Here is a 22,016-nt window from a genome sequence, read left to right on the forward strand (position 1 = left end):
CCCTATTTGTGTACAATGAATCAAAATGCATTCTGTAAAAATAAAAATTTAAATAAATAAAAAAAAAAGGTAAAAAAAAAGGGGGGGGTGTTTGGCATAGAGGTATTATTGTTCAAGACCACCAAGCCTGAGATGGTGGAGCTGCAGATGGATAATCTGTCTCTTTCTGCTTCTCTATTGCCTCTTCAGGGACACCATCGAAAAGTGGTACCCAATGTCCCTTAAAGGATTCCCTATTATTCCTTTCTAAAAGTGACAAGCCACTGCTTTTCTTCATAGGTTCACGTGTGAAAACACACTGGAGATGTTACTATAGCAGACTTAACTGAGGCAGCATAAGATACCCGGACAATGGCAGCAGTACCATCCATGCCCTTTGTCTTAACCAGTCTGTAGGAAGAACATTCCACACAGCCAGGACCTCCTATTACATACTGAGCCTGGAAGCACACATGTGCTACTATTCTAGAGAACACAGGAGCTACATAAAATAATTTTGAGTTTTACAAAATGTAGATTCCTGCTAGAAGAAAAACTCTTTTTCTTTTCTTCTTTTCTTTTTTTAAGGGAGAATCAGATAGTACTTAAGAAAGACCCCCATCTGGTTAAATTTGGCCACCAAAGTGGTCCAGATTTCTCTGGCTTTGGGCCCACAGCTAATCTAAAACATAAGCTTTTATCTGTCTTGTGCTTTAAATTCCCTTTGTTTCATCTAAGATGAACAAACAAGTGCTGAGATAAATCCTGACCTCATAAAACTCTCCCCTATTTCAATAAGCTCCTCAATTTGTATGATTTCTAGAAAATGTCTCAGTTTTGAAGCTATTTGGAGCAGACTGACAGAAAATGGATGTTTTCTAACATTGCTGAGCTCCTTTGACTAGACGTTTGTATGTAATTCTCCACTCACTTGCATTTTCATCTCATCCTTCTTAGGCACTTAGGATAAGAGAAAACAGCCTAAAAAGTTATTTTTATTAACTATATTTTAAGTGATAAACCTTTCAGGAAAGGTTTCTTAATTTAACTTTTTAAGTATCTATCATATCTTTAAGCCACATAGTATATTTATTCAAGGAAAATTTAGAAAATGCAAATACATAAAATGAATAAAACATAAAATCAAAATTACCCTTACTCCAGCTACTCAGAGATAATCCTTGCTAAGGATTTCAATTTAACCCTCCAGTCATTATGTATGCATCTGTAATAAATACCTGATTATCAGAGGGAAAAAAAAATCACCTCGTATTTGAGAGGTGATGGAGGAAAAAATCATTCTGAAATATATCAGAGTGTTCTGTTTGTCATAGCAAGGACTGATCTCAGGAGAAATCATTTTACCAGAACCTAAACTACAGGGGTTTTATCAGAGCCTGATCGATCTGGAAGAAGAGAAATAGTCAACTCTAACCAGCTCTAGCTTTCCATGGGGAAAGGGAAATACAGTCACATGGTACTGAATGATAGGGACACAGTCTGGGAATTGTTTCAGTAGATTATTTCATTGCTGGGTGAACATCATAAAGTGCACTTACGCACACCCAGATGACAGAGCCTACCACATACCTGGGATACATGGTATAGCTTACTGCTCCCTAGGTTATAAAACTATACAGTAGGGTCACCTTACTGAATACTATAGGCAACTACAAAACAATGACAAGTATTTGTATATCCAAATGTATCTAGACAAAGTTACAGTAAAAATACTAGGTGATGGGAATTTCCCAACACCATTAATCATCTTATTAGGCCAACATATGTGATCTGGCAATGACTGGATGTCATTATGTGGTGCATGACTACACTTAGCTTCCCATACTAGCCATCTTATCCTACCTAAGGGAGGTAGGGGAGAGACTGAGAAGCCCTCACAAAGCTCACAGTCCAGCAGAACAGGCTCACTAAACAACAGACACTTAATCATGGGACTATCAGAAACTTCCCTCCATCTCATGGCCACATTAAAGGCCCCCAAGCAGCAGTTCCTTCTACCCAGGACATCAAGGAAAACAGTCACAAGGCAACAAAGCACAGTCTGAAGAGACAGCAAGCATCAGAACTAGACTCAGATGTGGTAGAGACATTAGAATTAATCAGAAAAAGAACTTAAAACAAGTATGATTAATATGCTAAGGGCTCTAATAGATATAGTAGAAAGTGTGCAAGAACAGATGGGCAATGTAAGCAGAGATGAAATTTTAAGGATGAATTAAAAGCAAATGATACAGATAAAAAGAAAAATAATACTAGGACAAAACTGAAGAATGCCTTTGATAAGTAGATTAGACATAGCTAAGAAAGCATTACTGAATTTGAGAATATCTCAATAGAAACTCCCCAAACTAAAATCTAAAGAGGGAAAAAAAGTTTGAAGAAGAAGAAGAAGAAAAAAAGGACAGAGTATTCAAGAAGTGTGGGATAACAACGAAAGTTGTGACACGTGTAATGGGAATACGAGGAAGAAAAATAAATGTAAATGGAACAGAAGAAATACTCGAAGCAACAACAACTGAGAATTTGCCCAAATTAATGTCAGACATAAAATCACAGATCCAGAAAGCTCAGAGATACCAAAGCAGGATACCTGATTATCCCATTCCAATAACTATACCCAGGCATACAATTCAAACTGCAGAAAATCAAAGAAAAAGAAAAAAAATCTTGAAAGAAACCACAGGAAAAAAGTAATTTGCCTATACAGAACCAAAGATAAAAATTAAACATAATCTCTTTTCAGAAACCAGGCAAACAAGAACAGAACAAAATATTTAAAGTGCCGAGTGGTAGAAAACAAAAACAAAAACCTAGAACCTAAAATTCTATACCCTGTGAAATTACCCTTCCAAAGTGAACAAGAAAAAAAAAAACTTTCTCAGAAAAATAAAATAAGAAAAAATGGCTGCCATGCATTGTATAAGAATTCTTTTTTTCTTTCTGTGGTGCTGGGAATCAAACCCAGGACCTCATGTCTGCTAGGCAAGCCCTCTATCACCAAGCTACACGCCTGGCCCTGCAAGAAATATTAGAAGAGATCCTTTATGAAGAAGGAAAATGGTATAGGTCAGAAGTTCAGACCCACATAAAAAAGAGAAAGAGAGGAAGAATAAGAAAGTTTAAAAAAACTTAAATTTTCTTTAAATTTTTCTTAGAATTCTTATTTTATCTAATAGATTACTATTCAAAGTTACAATAGCAAGAATGTATTCAATTCAGTTATGTATTCTTAGGTATAAGCGAAATGAATGACAGCAATAATACAAGGGATGAGAGGAAGGAATTAAGATTATTTTGTTATAAGATACTTGTACTAACCCAGAAGCAGTTTAGTATTTGAGTATGGCCATGGATTAGCTGGAAAAAATCTCCAAAGACTTAGAGATTAAACAATACACTTCTATGTATCACATGTATTAAAGAAATCCCATAGGAATTAAGAAATGTTTTGAACTAAATGAAAACGAAAATATAACACAGCAAAAATTGTGGAATGACATGATAGCAGTGCTTAGAAGGAAATTCTCAGCACTGAATGCACATATATTAGAAAAGAAGAAAGAGCTAAATTCAAAATTCTGTCTCTACCTTAGGAAACTAGAAAAAGATGAACAAAGTAAATACAAAATAAAATGAAGAAAAAAAAATAGAGCAAAAATCAATGACACTGAAAACAGGAAGTCAATAGAGAAAAAGCAACAAAACCAAAAGCTGTTCTTTGAAAAGATCAATAAACCTCAAATCAGGCTACTCAAAAAAGAGAGGACACAAATTACTAATGACAGAGAGAAAGAAGCATACATCACCATGGCCACCATGGACGTTAAACGGGTGATACAGGAATACAGAACCAACTATAAACCTGCAAATCTGGTAAACTAGATGAAATGGAACAAGCCCTTGAAAGACACAATCTGCCAAACTCCTATAAGACACTATCTAAATAGGTCTATATCTCTTAAAGAAATTGAATCAACAATTAATAACCTTCCAGAACTGAAACAGTAGGCCAAGACTACTTCACTGGTAAATTCTACCAAACATTTAAGGGAGATCTATCAATTTCTAGATTCATGCCAAACAAAGAAGCAGAGGGAATACTTCCTAATTTGTTGTATAAGGCAAGCATTACCCAAATAAATAAAGTGATGACTGTGTAATTCTATATAATAAAATTCACTGATATACTTTAAAGGGCGAATACAAATCTATCTCAATAAACTTATTTTTTAAAAACCCAACTTTGTCTTTTCTACTTTTTCTGTACCTGGCTCTTCTGTCCCTACAGATGCTGCCTCTCAAATACACCCTTTGCTTCCTGTGTTGGTCTCAAGCTGCTCAAGTTACTCCTGGATGTGCCATCTGCTCAGTGCCACCCTTGTCCTGCTGCCACCAGCTGCCTCCCCAGTGCTTTGTTAGGTCCCCGCCACTCAGGAAAAATAAGTCTTTTTTTGTCTGTCAACATGGGGTCAAAAGACAAGACACCATCACTTCTGGTTTACCTTTCCAATTCTTTTATGATAGCACATCTGTGACTTTAAAAAAGAACTTTTTTTTTTTTTTTTTTTTTTTTTGCAGTGCTGGGGATTGAACTCAGGGCCTTAGTACTTGCGAGGTAAGCACTCTACCAACTGAGCTATATCCCCAGTCCAAGAATTCTTTTTATTGATAATAAAATGAACACAATAATTTATCAGGGACATATAAAATTTTCAAACTCATACTGTATATAATAATGAAATCTCAAAATAGAAAAAGAAGATGTGTGGAATTAAAAGAGGAAATAGAACACTTTAGAACTAAAGTGGAAAATTTAAAAAGAAGTCAGTTATTCAGGGGGAAAACATCACATTTAGTTTTTCATGGATCTTTACCTTTTTTCCCCCCACAAAAAAGTGGGAAGACTTTTTTTTTTTCCTGCCAGAGATTAATTTCTATATGTTTTTATGAACCAAGGTGTATGAAATATTTTTATGATAAAAGATTGGCACAGAGTTGATATCATCATAGGATGTATATACTTTTAATTTTATGTATGTTATATTTTTATTGTTTAAGGAATATGTATCATAAAAGTTCCCAAATTACATGTCAGTAATTAAGTATAGATGTTTATGATAATAAAGTGTTGGTATTAACGTGGAATTTCATTTTTCAATTTATTCAAAGGTAACAAAATTAAAAAGCGAAAGTGTATATGTGATATACTTTGAAAATAAAAATACTTATAATAAATATCATATTTAAATACCCATTTATAAATAAATATTATGCACTATAATTGTGGGGAAGATTCTATCAAAAGGACACCAGAAAGGACAAACTGTACAAGACTGATAAACTGGACTATACCAAAAGACATCATTTATTTAGTGAAAAAGCAGGTCATGAAGTAGGAGTTATATGCAATACAGATAACTTACAAAGGAGTTTTATCAAGAATGTACTAAGAACTTCATATTAATAATGAAAAAGGGGCAGATCAATTAAAAAAACTGACGAGAATTAAAAAGGCACCGCAACAAGAGAATGGTGAGAGAATAAATTTCTGTTGTTGTAACTGACTTCAGGGTGATTTGTTACAGGAACCCTAAGAAACCAATACAGACAGGATCTACTACAGTTATAAATATACATTCCCCGTGAACCATCACAGGGGACTTCTGATGACATATTTTGTTGGGGTGAATGGTGATTACATGGATATGTTTATGCAGTGATAATTCATCAAATAAATACTTAAAATTTGTATAGTTTTCTATATCTGTATATGTCAATAAAAACATTAAAGATAATAAAAATAACTGTCTGCAATTCAGTAACTGATAAACAGAAAAGATTTGAATGATTTGATTAATATGGCTTGCTCTAACAGATGTAATATAGAAACCTGAACCCCAAAAATGTGAAATCATAATTTCAAGCACATGTGGAATGTTTACAAAAACAGACTATATGTAATGAATGACAAGTGATGTTCTAAAACAATAAATGATGAGCTATCTATCATGTTCACAGGTGACAAAACCAGTACTATAAAGTTGTAAAACTAACCTCAAATTTATCTATGTATTTACTTAAATTTCAATTGTATTCATTCCTTAGTATTTGATGTGCTCATCTTAATATTCAAACAGGAGAGTAAGGGACCAAGAATAACCAAGAAAATTCCAAACAATGTAGTAGTTAGATTTGATCTCCTGTTTGTTGAAATTTATAAAACTAGTGATTTGATAACTTTTATATTTTGACACAGGAGTAGTAATAAGTCAACCAAACAGAGAACCCAGAGAAAGACCTGTACAAATAATAAAACTCGATACAGGTCACATGTGTCATTAATATCAGTGAGAAGGAGGACAATCCAAATTACTAACAACATTAAAGTACATCTGCTTAAAGGCCTCAGAGAGCTAAAGGTAGTTAAGAGTTACTAGGCCAGGATCTGGGGGCAAATGGCTCTAGAGAAGAAAGCCCAGTATTTGGGGTCACTTTTCCCATGAAGGGAACTGCTGATTCTGGTGGTAGCGACTGAGAGGCTTTCGGGACACAGCTCTGGTAAAACATCTTTGCTTTTCTCTAGGGTTATGTAGTAGGAATGAGGAAAGACCCAAGTAACAAGGCACCTGAATGAACTACAGCTGAGCTCCTTTCTCACCAGAAGGCTGCAATGAGTAGTAAGATTGACAACACTAAGGGTTAGCAAAGATGTGAAGTGATAGCAACATGATGGTGGGAGTGTAAATTGGTACACACATTTTGGAAAACAACTTTGGCTTTATCTATTAAATGTAAACGTATGCATCCTCTATGTGTTTGCAATTGTATTTCTAGGTATGTTTCTACCATAAATATGTACTCATGGGCACAGAGAGACATGTATGTTAATATTCACAGCAGCATTATTTGTAATAGCCCCAAAGTGGAAACACACTAACAATCCCCAAGTATGGACATAAGAATGAACAAACTGTGGTATTTTCATGCAATAGAAAACTAAATAAGTTACACAGAATGCATATATCTTACAAACACTAAGCAAAAGAAACCAGACACAAACATATTCCTTATTATTATGCATCTAAAAGTTTAAACTAACATACTGTCTATACAATATTCAAAAACATGTTAGCTGATTCTCTTTGTATAAAAATTAAGCACATGTGGAATGTTTACAAAAATGGACTATATGCAATGAATGACATGCATATGGTTTAAAACAAAACCATAGTGTTTAGGAATGCATATTTAAGTATTAAAACAAAATAAACTGCAAAGTGATTACTTCAGTGAGAGAGAGATGCTAGTAGGCATCAATGGTCTTGGCAAAATTCTATTTCTTGCCAAGTGTTGGATACAGATGTTTGTTTTGTAATAAGTCACTGTGCTACACATTTTTTATTTGTGTACTTTGATGTATATGTATGCATTTTATAATTAAACAGGTTAAAAATATCAGTGGATGCTGGGTGTGGTGGTGCACGCCTATAATCCCAGTAACTCAGGAGGATCGTGAGTTTAAGGCCAGCCTTAGCAACTTAGCAAAGCCCTAAGCAACCTAGTGAGACCCTGTCTCAAAATAAAAATTAAAATCGCTGGGGATGTGGCTCAGTGGTTGAGCACCACTGAGATCAATCCCTGGTACCAAACAAACAAACAAAAAATCAGTGGAAAAAATATAGATGGACATATATTTAACACCCTTAGTGGCAGAAGTCCAAGCATCTGGTTCAAGCTTAAATGGTGAGCAGAAAGCTTCCTTCTGAGGGCTGGGGCTGGGGTGCAGGGGTAGAGTGCTGGCCTCGCATGAGCAAGGCTCTGGGTTTGACACCCAGAATTGGAGAGGATGAATATGGTCAATGGTTATAAGGAAACAGAAGAACGGACAAATGAGAGGGTGGGAGAAGGGATGTTAAAAGAGGACAAGTAGCTGGAAATGAACAAAGGAATGAGGAAATGGGGAAAAGGTTAATATGAAAAAGTGGAGTGTTTTTCAGGAATATCCTTTGTTAATCAGGTCATGAATCTGAGCCAAGTGTACCAAAGGCATGATTTGATTAAGGGCCGATAAAGTCGATCCAATTAGCGATCAGAGACTTCTATCTTAAACTAAGCTTCTACTTTTAAATACTTGTAAGTTTCCTTTAGATCTTTCCTTTGGAGTTAGAATTTTTCTCCTTAATTTTTAGTCAGTCTTCCCCCCAAAGTTGAATGTTATCTGAAGCAATTTCCCAAAAGTTCACTCAGAGTTTTTAGAGCAGAACAGAGTACATGTTTCACACTTTCAAAGAAAATGTTCAGACTTTGGTTTCAGTTAAATAACTTCAAAATGGCTTCATTTTCCAATCTAGTACAGAAGTAACCAAAAGAAATGCATATTTTGGACTATTTGTTTTAAGAAAGTTCAAAACTTAATGAGCAATACTGGAACTCTGAATTACTGATAAAGGATCTCTGGCTGGCCCACTATTGTCTGTGAATACAGAAAGAACTTATAGATAGGAGAGGTATTTCAACTCCTTCCTAAAATAGAGTTTTCATTCTACTCCCATGCTGGTGGCTGCCTGATAGCTACTCTTGCTTTTTCTCTGGATGTGTCTCTAACTTGAAGACCATACTGTAGGAAGGGGAAAGAAAGCTGGTCTGTAAGGGCAAAGTTCTAGCCCTGAGGGATCTTGTCAGGGTCTTACTCCTTGCTGTTATAATGCAAACCAACAAACCTGATCTGCTCCCTTCAGATCAGGTGGTGGAGCCAAGAGAGGGATGGTTTCAGCAAGTTTTAATTTCTCCTTTTACTTTATTGTTTGGACACCTCAAAGAATTGGGTTTGAAGGATAAATGTTTATGAGAATCAATATTGGGAAATCTATCTTGGTCAAAGGAAGGCCTGGGTTGGGAGGAACTACCTAGCAATTTTTAAGACTATAACAATTCATCAAGACTATTTCAAGAAGCTCATATTTTAAAAAATGGAGGAGATAAAGGTCTCAGTCTTTGCAATTCTATAAAGAGCATAGTCTGGAAGACAGTCTGAGGCAATGTCTGAGACAGCATCTTTGTATTAGAGCTCAAATATTCATGAAACAGAGTCAGAAAAATAAAGACTAAAAGGCAGTGTTTGGATATACATTGATAAACTGAAATATGTTATGGGGATGCCTTGTGTGCTCTGGGTTTTCAGTTACACAAAATAACATAGCCATGAAAGGAACATAGCAGAAGAGTTGGATCCATGCTGGTGTACTGTCAGAGAAAATAAGACAGAAAGGGGATACACAAATCAACACAGCTCTACAATATTCTAGCCTACTATCTGACAAAATATTTCCTTCTTTGGAGGCAAAAGGGAAAGGAAGAAATTCATTCCCCTAACACTAGGAAGGCTGAATATCTGGACAGACAAAAGCAGAACTATGTAACACTATGAAGATGAATACATGAAGTTTTAAAAATATTAAAAGCAAAAGCAAAATTCTAAAATACCTCCTTAGCTGCTTTTGCTTATGGTTTGCAATGCATTCTCCACAGTTCCTCAGGACAGAAAGAAAGGCTGTCAGAGTTCACTGGTTTTTCTCACAATTATATACCAAAGGAGGCACAACAAAGTCTGCTCTGGATTAAACTTATGAACATCAGATTTCAAAACCAAGAATGAAACCTCTTAGGAGTCTATTGTTTTGTCTCACACAAATCAGAAAATTTGGGGAACCTAGAAATTTAAAATTCTTAATTTCCTTAATGATTTAAAAAGTTAGAGGGGCAACAACATTTTCATGTATTCGTATACCTGGAAAAAAAAATCGAATCATTCAACTACATTCCAATATTAACAGATATTTTTGACAGTGTCTCTTAATTACTAACAGTGCTGGCTGTGGCTAACGTGGATAGAATAAATGATGAGCAATCCTTTTGTATTATGTTGAAGATCACCTCTAATTCTACCATCAGGTTTGATGTGATGTCTGAGGAACACCCATACTGGGTGTGACTTTTATCTCATGGAATTACAATTGAGACTTTCAAAACATTCACAAATGATTAATGAAAAAAAGGTAATTTTATTACTTTAATTATTTTAGTCTGTTGCATAAAGTGTCACCTTAAAAATCAAAGGAACTGGGACAATAGTTTTAGGCACACTCAGTACCTATATAATGAATGGCAAGTTGTTATGGAAACTAATTATGATGTCTGATAATCAAAACAATGTCATTGTTTTAAATTAATATATTAATATGAATATTAATATTTTATACTTCTATATAAAATCTGACCTCTGTTAATAATCTCAGGTGAAAAATGGGATGAATGATCTATAATGTCTAGATAATTAAAGAAGTGGATTTATGTACTAGACTTAGCTGATAAATAATCTAAGGAATCTACTTTCTCTTCTATTTTGCTAATTTTAATGTGATAAATCAATTACCATTAAATTGCAACATGTATTTCTCTTTTTTAATTAAGTGTTTTTTTTTTTTTTAGTTGCTGATGGACCTTTACTTTATTTATTTATATGCAGTGCTAAGAAATGAACACAGTGCCCCACACGCTAGGCAAGTACTCTACCACTGAGTCACAACCCAGCCCCACACAACATGTAATTCTTGGTAGGTACAACACATTTATTGTGTACAAAATATATACTAATAAACACTTCCTCTAGCTGTAATATAAACATAAGAATTAAAATTGCATGTGCTTCTTATATCTTCTGTCTAGTTCACACATGTAAATTTTATTTTACTGGGTAGCAAACTAAAGATGAGAAATGATTATCTGTAAAACAAGGGCTTTCCTTCCCCCACATGCCTTATTCTAACAAAAAGCACGTGGGCTGGGGATATACTCAGTTGGTAAAGTGCTTGCCTCATAAGCACAAGGCCCTGGGTTCAAATCCCCAGAACCTCACAAAAAAAAAAAAAAAAAAAAAAAAAAAGCATGTCACCTTTTTAATGCTGTTTAGGGCAAAGTTAATGTTCTCCTCCCATTTTCATATCTCTCTAGATACCCTAGTAGCCATAACACAGTAGGCAAGATGTCAAAATATTTTTGTCCTGATCCAATATATAAAGAAATAAGAAATTCTACAATATGTCTGCTTTCAGAAAATGCAACATATTCAAAACACAACATCCAAGGATTACCGAACAACAAATGGGCATAGAAATCAGGACAGAAAACATAGTGAAGTCATAGTTAAAATTCTAATAGCAACAATCTAACATATTTTGATAACTGACATATTTTTGCATGCTTTTTAAGCACTACAGGGGGGAAACTGGCTAATAAATAAACCTCATTCTTAAAAACAATCTCTTTGGTTGACTCAGCCAGGATAGATGCATGAATAGGCAATTCTCAGTTCTATATAAGGTACTGGTTCATGGGAATGTCATCGATGTTACAACAAAAGAAAATGCTATAGAGAAATGGATATTTTTTAACAAAATTTTTAAGACCTGCAGAAAAATAAACAAGAATATTTTTAAAAATATAAAAAAGTGAGGAATACTAATGTATCTAAAAATGCAGTGTTAAAAGTGCATTTTAATAATGCCAGATCTTATCTTAATTAGCTACTGGATATGTATCACTTCTTAACCATATTAGATGGATATCTAACACTCATTGTCATACCAGACTGCAAACGCTGCCTCTGACAGGACTCTCAAGACATCTTTTACACACACACACACACTGAACTCTAGCTCAAAGACACGCTTTTCTACACCCCTTAATTATCCTCTATAATCAGCTCTGACTCATCATCAAGTCTTTCCTATCCTCAAAAATCTGTATTTACACCTGTTAAGTCTCCCTGCAATGGGGGGAAGATCACAATAGGGAATTATTTCTCTAGACAGTCATATTAAGAGCACTTCTTCAATTGTTCCTTGCTTGGTAGAGAAGTTACACAACAGCCTATACAATTCTCTAAGAGCAGAAAGGCCATGTCACCAAGACCCTTTATGGTTCCACAATGAACTGATTTAGAGGCCAGCTGCAAAGCTATTCACATTTGCCAAGAGAGGTTCTCAGTATTATTTGGGACCCACCCATCACACAAACAATGATTTAAACAAAATGAAAACAAAACAAAACAGGGTGATTCATTCCAACACTCCCCATTCTATCCTGTAAGAAGAAGGCTATAAAATGATCCGATGACTAGCCTAGGGATTTCCATGTTGTTTTCTTTTTCAGAACCTCTGCAGAGTGTTAAAAGTATCGAGCTGGATCTAATTAGATCTGAGTACAGAGAACTGCTCATACCTCTGACAGCAAAGCTTACCATTTTGAGTGCACCATGTGGCTCCACAGTGTTATATTCAAAATCCTAAAATCAACTGTCAAGAAAGCAATGAAGTCAGCTGACTTCATTCTCTACCCTTATTTCCTGTCATTTATTTTTTATCAGATAATAAAATAATAATCCATTGCCTGTCCAAAGAGCACTTACCTCATTGTCTGACTCCACGAGAACTTGATCATATTCACTAAGCGCTACTAGAAACATGATAGAGGTGACATTTTCAAAGCAGTGTATCCATTTTCTTCTCTCTGACCTTTGGCCCCCTACATCGACCATCCTGCAAGGTTAACAATACTCATATTAACAGCACATAGAGGGAAACTTTAAAATATCAGAATAAGTACAGCACCTCTTACAAACTGAGGAGAAATATTCTATAGAAAGGCATTGGTCCTCCAAGTCAATTAATAGTTCTTCCAACTGCTGGATCCATATCTTGACTAAAATGTACACAATGTTTACAAGAAAAAACACACTCAGAACAAGAGGTTTAGGTGTAAAACTTCGAGATTTGGGCTCTTTAAGTATTTGCTGAAAATTGCAGTTGCTCCTGGTGTATTCCTGCCTCCCAAACCAAGAGTTTGAGACTCTTCTAGTAACTGCTTCTGAAAGGCTTCAAAACAACAGAACATAGATCTGAGGGGAAAAAAATGGATCCAGGGAGATCTGTAAACTATGTACACCGAAACCGGAAGTCCTAGGTCTTGAGAAAATTAAAATGTTGGCTCTTCCATAGTGTTACCATGTGAATAATATGCTACTTATTTAGATGAAATTTTCATTCCATGAAATCCTGTCACCCTAGGCCCCACACAGTGCTTTGGATGGCAGCAGGAAATTATACTTCTAAGTCACTACTTTTAATGTAGTGGTAAAAAATATCTTTCAAAAAAGTGCACAAAATGTGGGAAAAATAAGATGTAATAATCTGGTTTAAGAACAACTAACAAATTATGAATCTGTAAGGATATGAAAATCTCTATGAAACGCTATTTCTGAAAATGCGCTATAGTATGGTTATAAAAGGAAGTTTAGTTTAGGTATCTCAAATTTAAGATCTCTAAATGTTGTAAGCTCAAAATGTAAGTCACATAGAATACTGGATTAAGGAACCTTAGGGAATCATCTAATGCAACCATTTTAGAGATGAAAAACTGAGTTTCAGCAATACTTTTGAAATGTCACCCACTTTAATTGGTCATGTCTTTTAGAATAGTGCATGGCAGCCTGATTTGACCACAGGTGCAAATATGATTAAAAGAGAATAGCTTTGGCAAGAAAGGACAGAGTGCTTGTTAATCAGAGTCACAAAGCAGAGTTATGAGGAGCTGCATGACTCCTACTTTGCAACCTGGAGCTGTACATTTCCATCTTCAATGGGTGGGCTCTCTTGCAGAACTCTCTACACTCAACTCAGACATATTCTCTCATGGCTTCACTCCTCAAAACGCCATGTGGTTTACATTCTAACTAAAAGTACAACTGAGTGATTGTGTAATAAGAGATTAAGTAAAAGCCCATCAGTATTGTTTATTTTTTCTCATCTTAAAAAAAGATAGAATGTTCCGGTTGAAGTATTATCCCCACGGAACAGCAGCAGTGAAAAAGATGGTAATAAATTTTCATTCTACTTTACTATATAAATTTAGACCAAGTTAATTAAGCCATTTTTAAAATTAAGAATTTTTAAAATTTTCAAGTCACTTATTTTATGAATATAAAATATCACTTTTTTTTTTTACTGCTAAAAAAAAATTTTGGACTGGTACCAGAGAACATATAATTTCTATTACTGACAGGGTCATAAAATCACTTATATCTTAGGTGATTCTAAAAATCATCCTCATAAAGTGATAATAAAAATAGGACTAAAGTTTGAGTAACTGATTTTGTTTAACTACCAGCAATCTAGGTTTCATTAATTGCTTGGTGATTTAAACTGAAGAGAGAAACCTGTCAATACATCTTTATTCAGCTGCTTCTTTCAGGAATACCTTACTTGTGTTATCTCTGATAATAACTCACATAAGGTCATACTGTTTAAACCCCACACAAGAACACAAGAATTCAATATTTATAGAATTCACCAAATGTACTGGAAGGTATAAAAGCTGGGAAGAAATAGGTGTTATGGGTTCAGGTACTACCTGAAAATGACACTTTGTAAGTCAAAGGGGTACTCGATGATTCCTGTGGTGGGGACTCGAACTCTAAGCACATCTTGCTGCGTAGGCAGGTAGGAAGGGTCGGCTACGCGGTCCAAGTCATTCAGATAGCTAGAGGAGGGAAGACACGATGAGATGTCAGCAACATATCACCACAAATTCAGGGAATGGAAGAGCAAAACGAGTCAGAAGAAGTGAAGAAGGGAAAGAAAAACAGCGGACATGGTAGAGAAACATGGGAAGCAGAGAGATAAAAACAACCTCCCAGTAGTCAGAGGGCGGTTACCCATCTATTGCTTCCCTACTTACCATATTTCTCATTTCTTCTCTTACTATTAATTAGAACACATGTGAAAAGGAAAGGCAGCAGGGTGGGGAAGGACAAGAAACTCAAATTAGTCTCCTATCCTTTACTTGTTTAGTAGATCTGATTAGTAAAGATGGAGTTTAAAATAAATAATCTTGAATTATTTGTACAAATTTAAATTATGGAAATAAGCAGCTAACAGAGTTGCACATAAGATCAGGATGTTTCTTTCCTTTTATTTTTTGCTTTTTGCAGATCAGTCTTTTCCTGGAATGAATTTCCTTATTCCCCTAAGAGAAGACAGCAGGATACAGTGTCCTCAATCCTGTCCAAAGCCTAAGTCATTCATGATTAATGTGAAGACAAAATTCCTAGCTACTACATTAATAACATCTAAGGTCAGACATTCTCAATGTTTAGAGTTACCGCACCTAAATTTTAAGTTTATCTGATCATAGGACACTTTACCATAACCATAAAAAAAAAAAACCTTTTTGTTTTGAAACAATTTTAGGCTCCTAAGAAATTGCAAAGATATTACAGAGTATTCCCTTGTATTGTTCACTCAGCTTTCCCTAATCACAACATATTATATAACCACAGTACATTATCAAAACCAGGAGCCTGCCATTGGTGCAGTACTATTGACTGAACTACAGACCTTATTTGGAGTTCACCCATATACATGCATACATACACACACACATATAGGTGCATGTCTATATGGATAGGTATGCGTGCATGTGTATGTATTTACTAAAGTATATCAAATATACATACATGTGTATACTGAGCATATATAATTTTATGTGATTTTATCACATATAGGTATTTATGTAATCCCCACCACAATAAAGACAGAACTGTTCAATCACCACAAACGAAATTCCTTGAGTTGCCCCTGCCAACCCTAACCCCCAGCAACTACATGTTCTTCATCGGTATAATCTGTCATTCCCCAAATTACCTATTCTATTCACTTTTCCTATTCCATTCACTTTTCATTCTCTCAAAGGGAAAAGCATAATTTACAATGTTGAGAATAATAAATCCAGTAGAACTGATGACAGTCAGGAGAAAATGGTTGTTCTGAGTGTTATCTTAATGATTTCAAAGACTATGTTCTCTTCTGCCCTGGAGAGGATGGCACGCAGGCATGATTTCAAAACACGCAATTGCAAAATGACTAACTTGTTAATAACATTTAGAGGGAAAAAAAAATGGCACGATTAACAGAACCGGAAGGAGTTAGGTCCTCAGCTCCATTATGACCACAAACAAGAGACAGTGAGTTTGGAGATGCCTAACACAGACTGGCTGGTGCACAGCTGTGAAAACTCAGCAATGAAGCAAACACTCAGTTTGATCTACAAAGTATCAGAGCTCTGTATTGCTGGGTGCTATGGTGCACACCTATAATCCCAGCAGCTCAGGAGGCTAAGGCAGGAGGATTGAAAGTTCAAAGCCAGACTCAGCAATGTAGCAAGGTACTAAGCAACTTAGGGAGACCCTGTTTCGAAATAAAAAAATAAAAAGTGCTGGGGATGTAGCTCAATAGTTGAGCACCCCGGGGTTCAATCCTCCCCACCCCAATTTTTTTTTTTTTTTGGTCATAACCATCTTTCCATCTTTATTTCTGTTTTGCTCCTAGACAACAATACTTAAGGAACATTTGCTGGTTGACTGGATTTCTTACACTACCATTTCGTTTTAGCATTATTTAAAATGTCATTCTTACTAGTGGTATTTCCATATGAATAATATTCTTAAATTTAGGACCGAGTGTTAAAAGGACATATTATGTTAAGTTTGTAAGATTCATGGAATCATAAAATAGTAGAGCGAAGTCTAACTTTATTAAAGAAAATCACTGCCTCTATGGAGGTGTATCAATTCTTTTAAGACAAAACAGCATTTGCCTAGAAATTTTATTGCAAAACAATTAATTCATATTCTAAGGGTCTTATCCCAGACACATCATTGATTCTCTCGCTGGCAAATGAGCTCTCTACTGACTAATAGGAACCAGTCTCACATCTTTAATTATTATAAAACTGGCTGGAGCACAAAAAGGGGAGGCTAGAGAGTATAAATGCAAAAATGAACTGTACCCAAGTTATAAAAAATATCCTGTCCTGGTCTTGGGGTCCTCTGATGGAGCCCATGTTCTGGGAGTTGATCTGAACCCTAATCTACAGATAAACCAGTTTATCACATCATACAGATGGGATTTTCTAATTTACCAGCCCCTTGATTTCTGAAATCAACAAGATCATTATTTACTTAACTACTATGTACCAGAACTCATTTCAGAGGAATAAAAAAAAAAAAAAAAAAAAAAAAAAAAAAATCAAAGAACTTTAATTCTACAACGGCAAGCTGGATCAGAAATAATGCCATGGATAGATGTCAAAATGAAGGGTTGATAATTCTCATATATAAGGTGCTGTGGTGTTCCTGGGATACAAGGAAATTGTAGTTTGCTGTTTCCTGAAGATGGACCAAGCAGCTTACTAATTGACACTCCATTTTAAAGCATAGATGTGTGTTTGCCAAGAAGAATTTTAAAAAGCAGTATTTCAAGTGGGAAATTACCTGTCATACTGCACAGAAAGACTGTTGATAGAAAATTTCTCTCTAATTTAGAAGGATGCACTGAGCCCCATGAAACACATGCCTGGGTAAGATGAAACTGGGTATATATCTGAACCTGAAAATTTGCCTACAAGGGCTTGGAGGATATTCTAAAAAAACTGTCAGTGGTATCTTTTCATGACTACATACACTATTGAAATTTTAACTAAATCTCTATAGCATTCATTCTTGCAAAGACTATCACTTTCTCTTCATCTTTCTTTGGCTTCTTAAGGGCAAGAAAGTCCATACAGAGTAACTAATCTACACCGAGGACTTGCTGTTCACCAGGCTCTGTTCTATTTGTTCACTGTCCCGGTGTCAATATATATCATGGCAAGGAAATGGTCTTTAAAGAGTTCTGTACATTTTTAATTAACTTAAAAAAGTAAGTGACAGTTCTTGCTTGGCATCCTTTTTTGTTTTGCCTTAGTTGGACAGAGGAGAGAAAGGCTCACTGCACTTGGAGTAAAAAGTTAATCTAGTTTAACTAAAGAAAAAGGTTGAAAGGAATTATATTCAGCTCTACTAGTTGCAATATATTATCATCTGGAATCATCTAGAACCCAACCAAACACATAGCCAAATGGAGAAAAAGAAAAATAATAACAAACTCCTCAATGAAAACAAAAGACACACCAAATATTTTCTCCTAAGCAAAGATCTGGGTGGTTCAGCAGCCATATAGGATTGAAGTGATAGTTTATGAAACAGGTAAAATGTGGAGACAAGTAGTGCATTCTTAGTAGTGCATTCTTCACTACTAAGGAGGGGCCAGTGTGGAGAGCTTCTGCTTGCAGAGTCCCCAACTGCCTTTATTCTCCCCTCCCTATGCTCACAGGCTGCAGAGGATGGACTCATGGGACAGGACTTTCCTTTCTGCATTTCATATTTGCTTAGGGGGAAAAAGACACTCTGTTCACTTAGAAATGGATTCTAGTGTGTTAAGCAGAGCGTATCCTCATTTGTTGATGCTTGTCGCATTTTTTTAAAAAGGTAACAGAAGGCTGGGGGAATGGCTCAGTGGTAGAGTGCTTGCCTAGTTTGCATGAGGCCCAGGGTTCGATCCCCAGCACTGACTCCCCCCAACAAAAAAAGTAATAAAATAATTTCTGAATTGTACTTTTGACCATATTCTGAGGAAAAACTTGGGTGGATATGGAGGATGGGCTCATTATTCCATTCATTTAACCTTGTAAAAAGAGACACCAAGGTCTGAGCAAATTTATATTGCAGAGTAAATTCAGAGTTAATTATAGCCATAATCTGTTTTGTAGGAATGATTCTGAGTGGCTGCTGAGGTCATTCTCAGGGTGTTGCCATGGTGATAGGCATAGGTACATTTCCAAGGCAATGTATGTGTAACAAGTAGCTGGCAGTAGCTCTCTCCTGATGTCGGGGAGAGAAAGCTTCCATGGTATCAATGGGTCTTAATTATCTAGGAGACAAGTTGTGTTTAAGAGCATGTTAGAAAAGGAGGTTTACCTATTTAAATTTTATCTTATTACAATTCCTTGATAGGGATTTAATGACCTTCCACTGCACTGAGACATTTAATAATTGATAATCTGACACTAATTATAATTTTTAAAATTCAACATTCTTTCCACGTGTTTGCCCATTTAGTTATGGCTCTTAAACTTGTGGTTGGGGCCCACAGCTACCTTTGTCTATGCCAAGTGTTCGACAGGTCACTCATATTAAAATTATTTTATGGAAAATGCTATGGTGGTTAAAAGGGCATGTTACACCAATTGGGAGAAAACATAGAAGTAGGAAGCCCATTAGTCCCATCTTTATGTAATTATCTCTCTGGGCTACTAGTAACCTGCAATATGTAAAAAGTAAATTCTGAATTAAAAATGCCTCTGAAAAATTTAAAGACAACACAGAAAGGAAAGGCATTATTGGCCTAACTTCATTAGTATATGTGCATCCTGCTTTTATTTGGGTCCTGGTTACCTACGACATACTTTGCATGCCCATTTTATACCTAGGTTTTGGAAGTCTATCTAATTCAGTGCAAATGGAGAAGGTGGCACCTTATCAACAGTTTCTGATACAATGTCTTCAATGGAAGAAATAGATTTTTTATGGTTTTCAGCAAAAAGTGAGTTGGGGGGAGAGAGAGAAAGAGAGAGACTGAGACTCATTTAGAAATATTTCAACAGTTCCTTTCCTACCATGAGCAAAATACAGTCATCCAGAGTTCAACAAAACAGACTATGACATTATGGTAGATGGTAAGAATATAAAGACTCAAGGGACATAAGTTAACTGATGTGAGGGAGGAAAAGGGCTATGTAAAAAGGAGAAATTGTGAAATTTATGTAGGATGGAGTAAATGTTTCTATACTTTGGATACAGTCATTTTCTGGGAACCTGTTTGCCCAGTCTTTAATCCTTAGAGATAATCCACAAAACATCATTCTGCAGCATGATTGAATTACATGAAATACTTAAGGAAATCATGACTGTTCATTTACATTTTGTAATTGCTATATTCTTTATACATTTGAGGATCATGTCTGGCTGCAGAAAAATAAGAAACTCAGAAATAGGATAAAAACCCCTACCTTGTATGATTAAAATAGATGAGAAAAGCTTCGATTCACTAAAATGTTTGAATCAAATTAAATATGGCATTTTTCTGTCTTTAATAAGTTTTAAGAAGAGCTTTCAATTATTCTTGAATTTTGACAGAAATTTGTCAATAACACTTTTGAGTTGACCTTCAAGTTTTAATTCATTCTCCAATTTTACATGTAGTAAAAACTTATTTTTTAAAATCTAATTTTTTTCAAAACCCCACCACCTATGTGACTAGAAGTATAATTGAAATCTAAACCAAGAACAGCATAGAAATTAAAAATTCAAGTGTTCTGTATTTTTTTTTAACAAAGAAAACACAAAATACAATTTAGAGATTATTTGGCAAGTAAAATACATCACATGACAGGTGAGGTTTAAAAACGTTTATACCAAAAGGGAAAAAGTATCTGTGGGTAGTAAAAGGAAAGGTAAATTTCTGACATTTGGTACAAACCCAATCAAACATACTATGATAAATGACAACAGCATCTTGAGGCATTTCACGTTCATATTACAAGGTGTGGGGCTCCTCAATCCCTGTAAAAGGGCCTCCCACAGTGAGGCTGAATTTATAACAAATTTGTAGTTCAAGCCCAATATTAAGGTGAAGTTATGGCACAGAAAGTGATTCTGGGTAGGTTTTCACATTTTTAATTATTAAAAAGAAGGTTAGAAAAACTAGGTCGACTTCATTAAAAAAAAAAAAACTAAGACCTCATTGTGAGGAACAATCTCCAGGGAGTTGGAAAGCTAAATCATGTCACGATATTGCATTTGACACTGTCAAAAGCACTGGATGCTAAGGAGAAACCAGAAATATATGGCTCTTACACAGCGTGACCAAGAAGATCCAAAGGAAAAAAGTGACCAAACAAAATTGTCAAAGTAAACTTTGAAAAAAAAAGGGGGGGGGGAGTAACAGTGCCACAGAACAGTTATTCTGAGGGGAAAGTCAAATAGAAGTTTTGGTGCCCCACCTAGCCAGGTCCCTCCTTTATCTGGCAGATTCTGCTGCTGATCTGAGCTGGGCAATGATCTGGCTAGGCTGGTTAGCCGAATGGAATTACTCCTTGGTGGAGGTCAAATCAATTTTCCTAATTCCTCTTTAACACCAGGCACAACAGTGATTTGAGTTCAAGGAAAGGCAACATTTGTTATAGGTACTTTACTCACAAAAAATTATTTGTGTTTAATACAAAATTCTAGGTGTAAAACAGAGAACACCTGGCAGTAGTGAGTGGGCTACAATTCTATGTTTATGAAAACTATTCAAGGGAGATTACTCTGTGGGGTAAAAGAGAAATCTGAGAGATACCAAAGAACTAAGCCAATGCAGAAAGTCAGATTTTTAAAACTAAATTAAGTATCTCCTAAAAAAATTCTAGCACTGCATTTGCTAAGTAGTGTGAGTTTTATAAATGGAGAGTTGTTCTGAATGACCAGGAGCTATGACCAGGAGCCCTCTAATGTCAAATGGTGAAAGGAGCTAGGTAACTGCATTTCACAAGCAAATCTCAGGGTCAGGGACAGGAATGGGCTCACTGTGATAGATTCTCAAGAGTGTTGCTCAAATAAATAAGTCAATCTTGTAATTAAAAACGAACACAAGCCTGCTCAGTGGTGCATGCCTATTGTCCCAGCTACTCAGGAGGCTGAAGCAGGACTGTTTGAGCCCAGAGTTCAAGACTAGCCTTGCAACACAGAGACCTAGTCTCCTAAAATAAAAGCAATAACACAAGGGGGGCGTGTTTCATTTGCCTTTGTTAATTTATTCATCTTTCATATGATAAATCTCAAAGCTATTAACTAATTTTGAAAATTCTAAAACATATCAAGAAATATCAGAAGACTGGTTTTTTTAGTGTAGTCTGCCTGTTTTGAAATACAATGGCAGTACCTAATTCGGTTAATTTATATCTATTTATTGAGGCTCTGTTATATGTTAAATTTTAATGCAGAGGGGAAGCCAGCACAGGGAGCTGGTACAATATACGTTAAA

The 22,016-nt window shown here is 35.5% G+C and overlaps 1 protein-coding gene across 1 annotated transcript in view; it reads right to left on the reverse strand.

Annotated features, from left to right (window-relative positions):
• Gnaq (G protein subunit alpha q) overlaps window positions 1-22,016 on the reverse strand; it is a 281,187-nt gene that overhangs the window by 52,181 nt on the left and 206,990 nt on the right. Inside the window, exons 4-5 of the mRNA XM_047524218.1 lie at window positions 14,467-14,595; window positions 12,467-12,596 (exon numbers count right to left, since the gene is read on the reverse strand). Coding sequence (XP_047380174.1) covers window positions 12,467-12,596; window positions 14,467-14,595 — 259 coding nt within the window. The remainder of the gene's footprint in view (window positions 1-12,466; window positions 12,597-14,466; window positions 14,596-22,016) is intronic.

This window comes from Sciurus carolinensis, chromosome 14, assembly GCF_902686445.1.
Source record: "Sciurus carolinensis chromosome 14, mSciCar1.2, whole genome shotgun sequence".
NCBI lineage: Eukaryota > Metazoa > Chordata > Mammalia > Rodentia > Sciuridae > Sciurus > Sciurus carolinensis.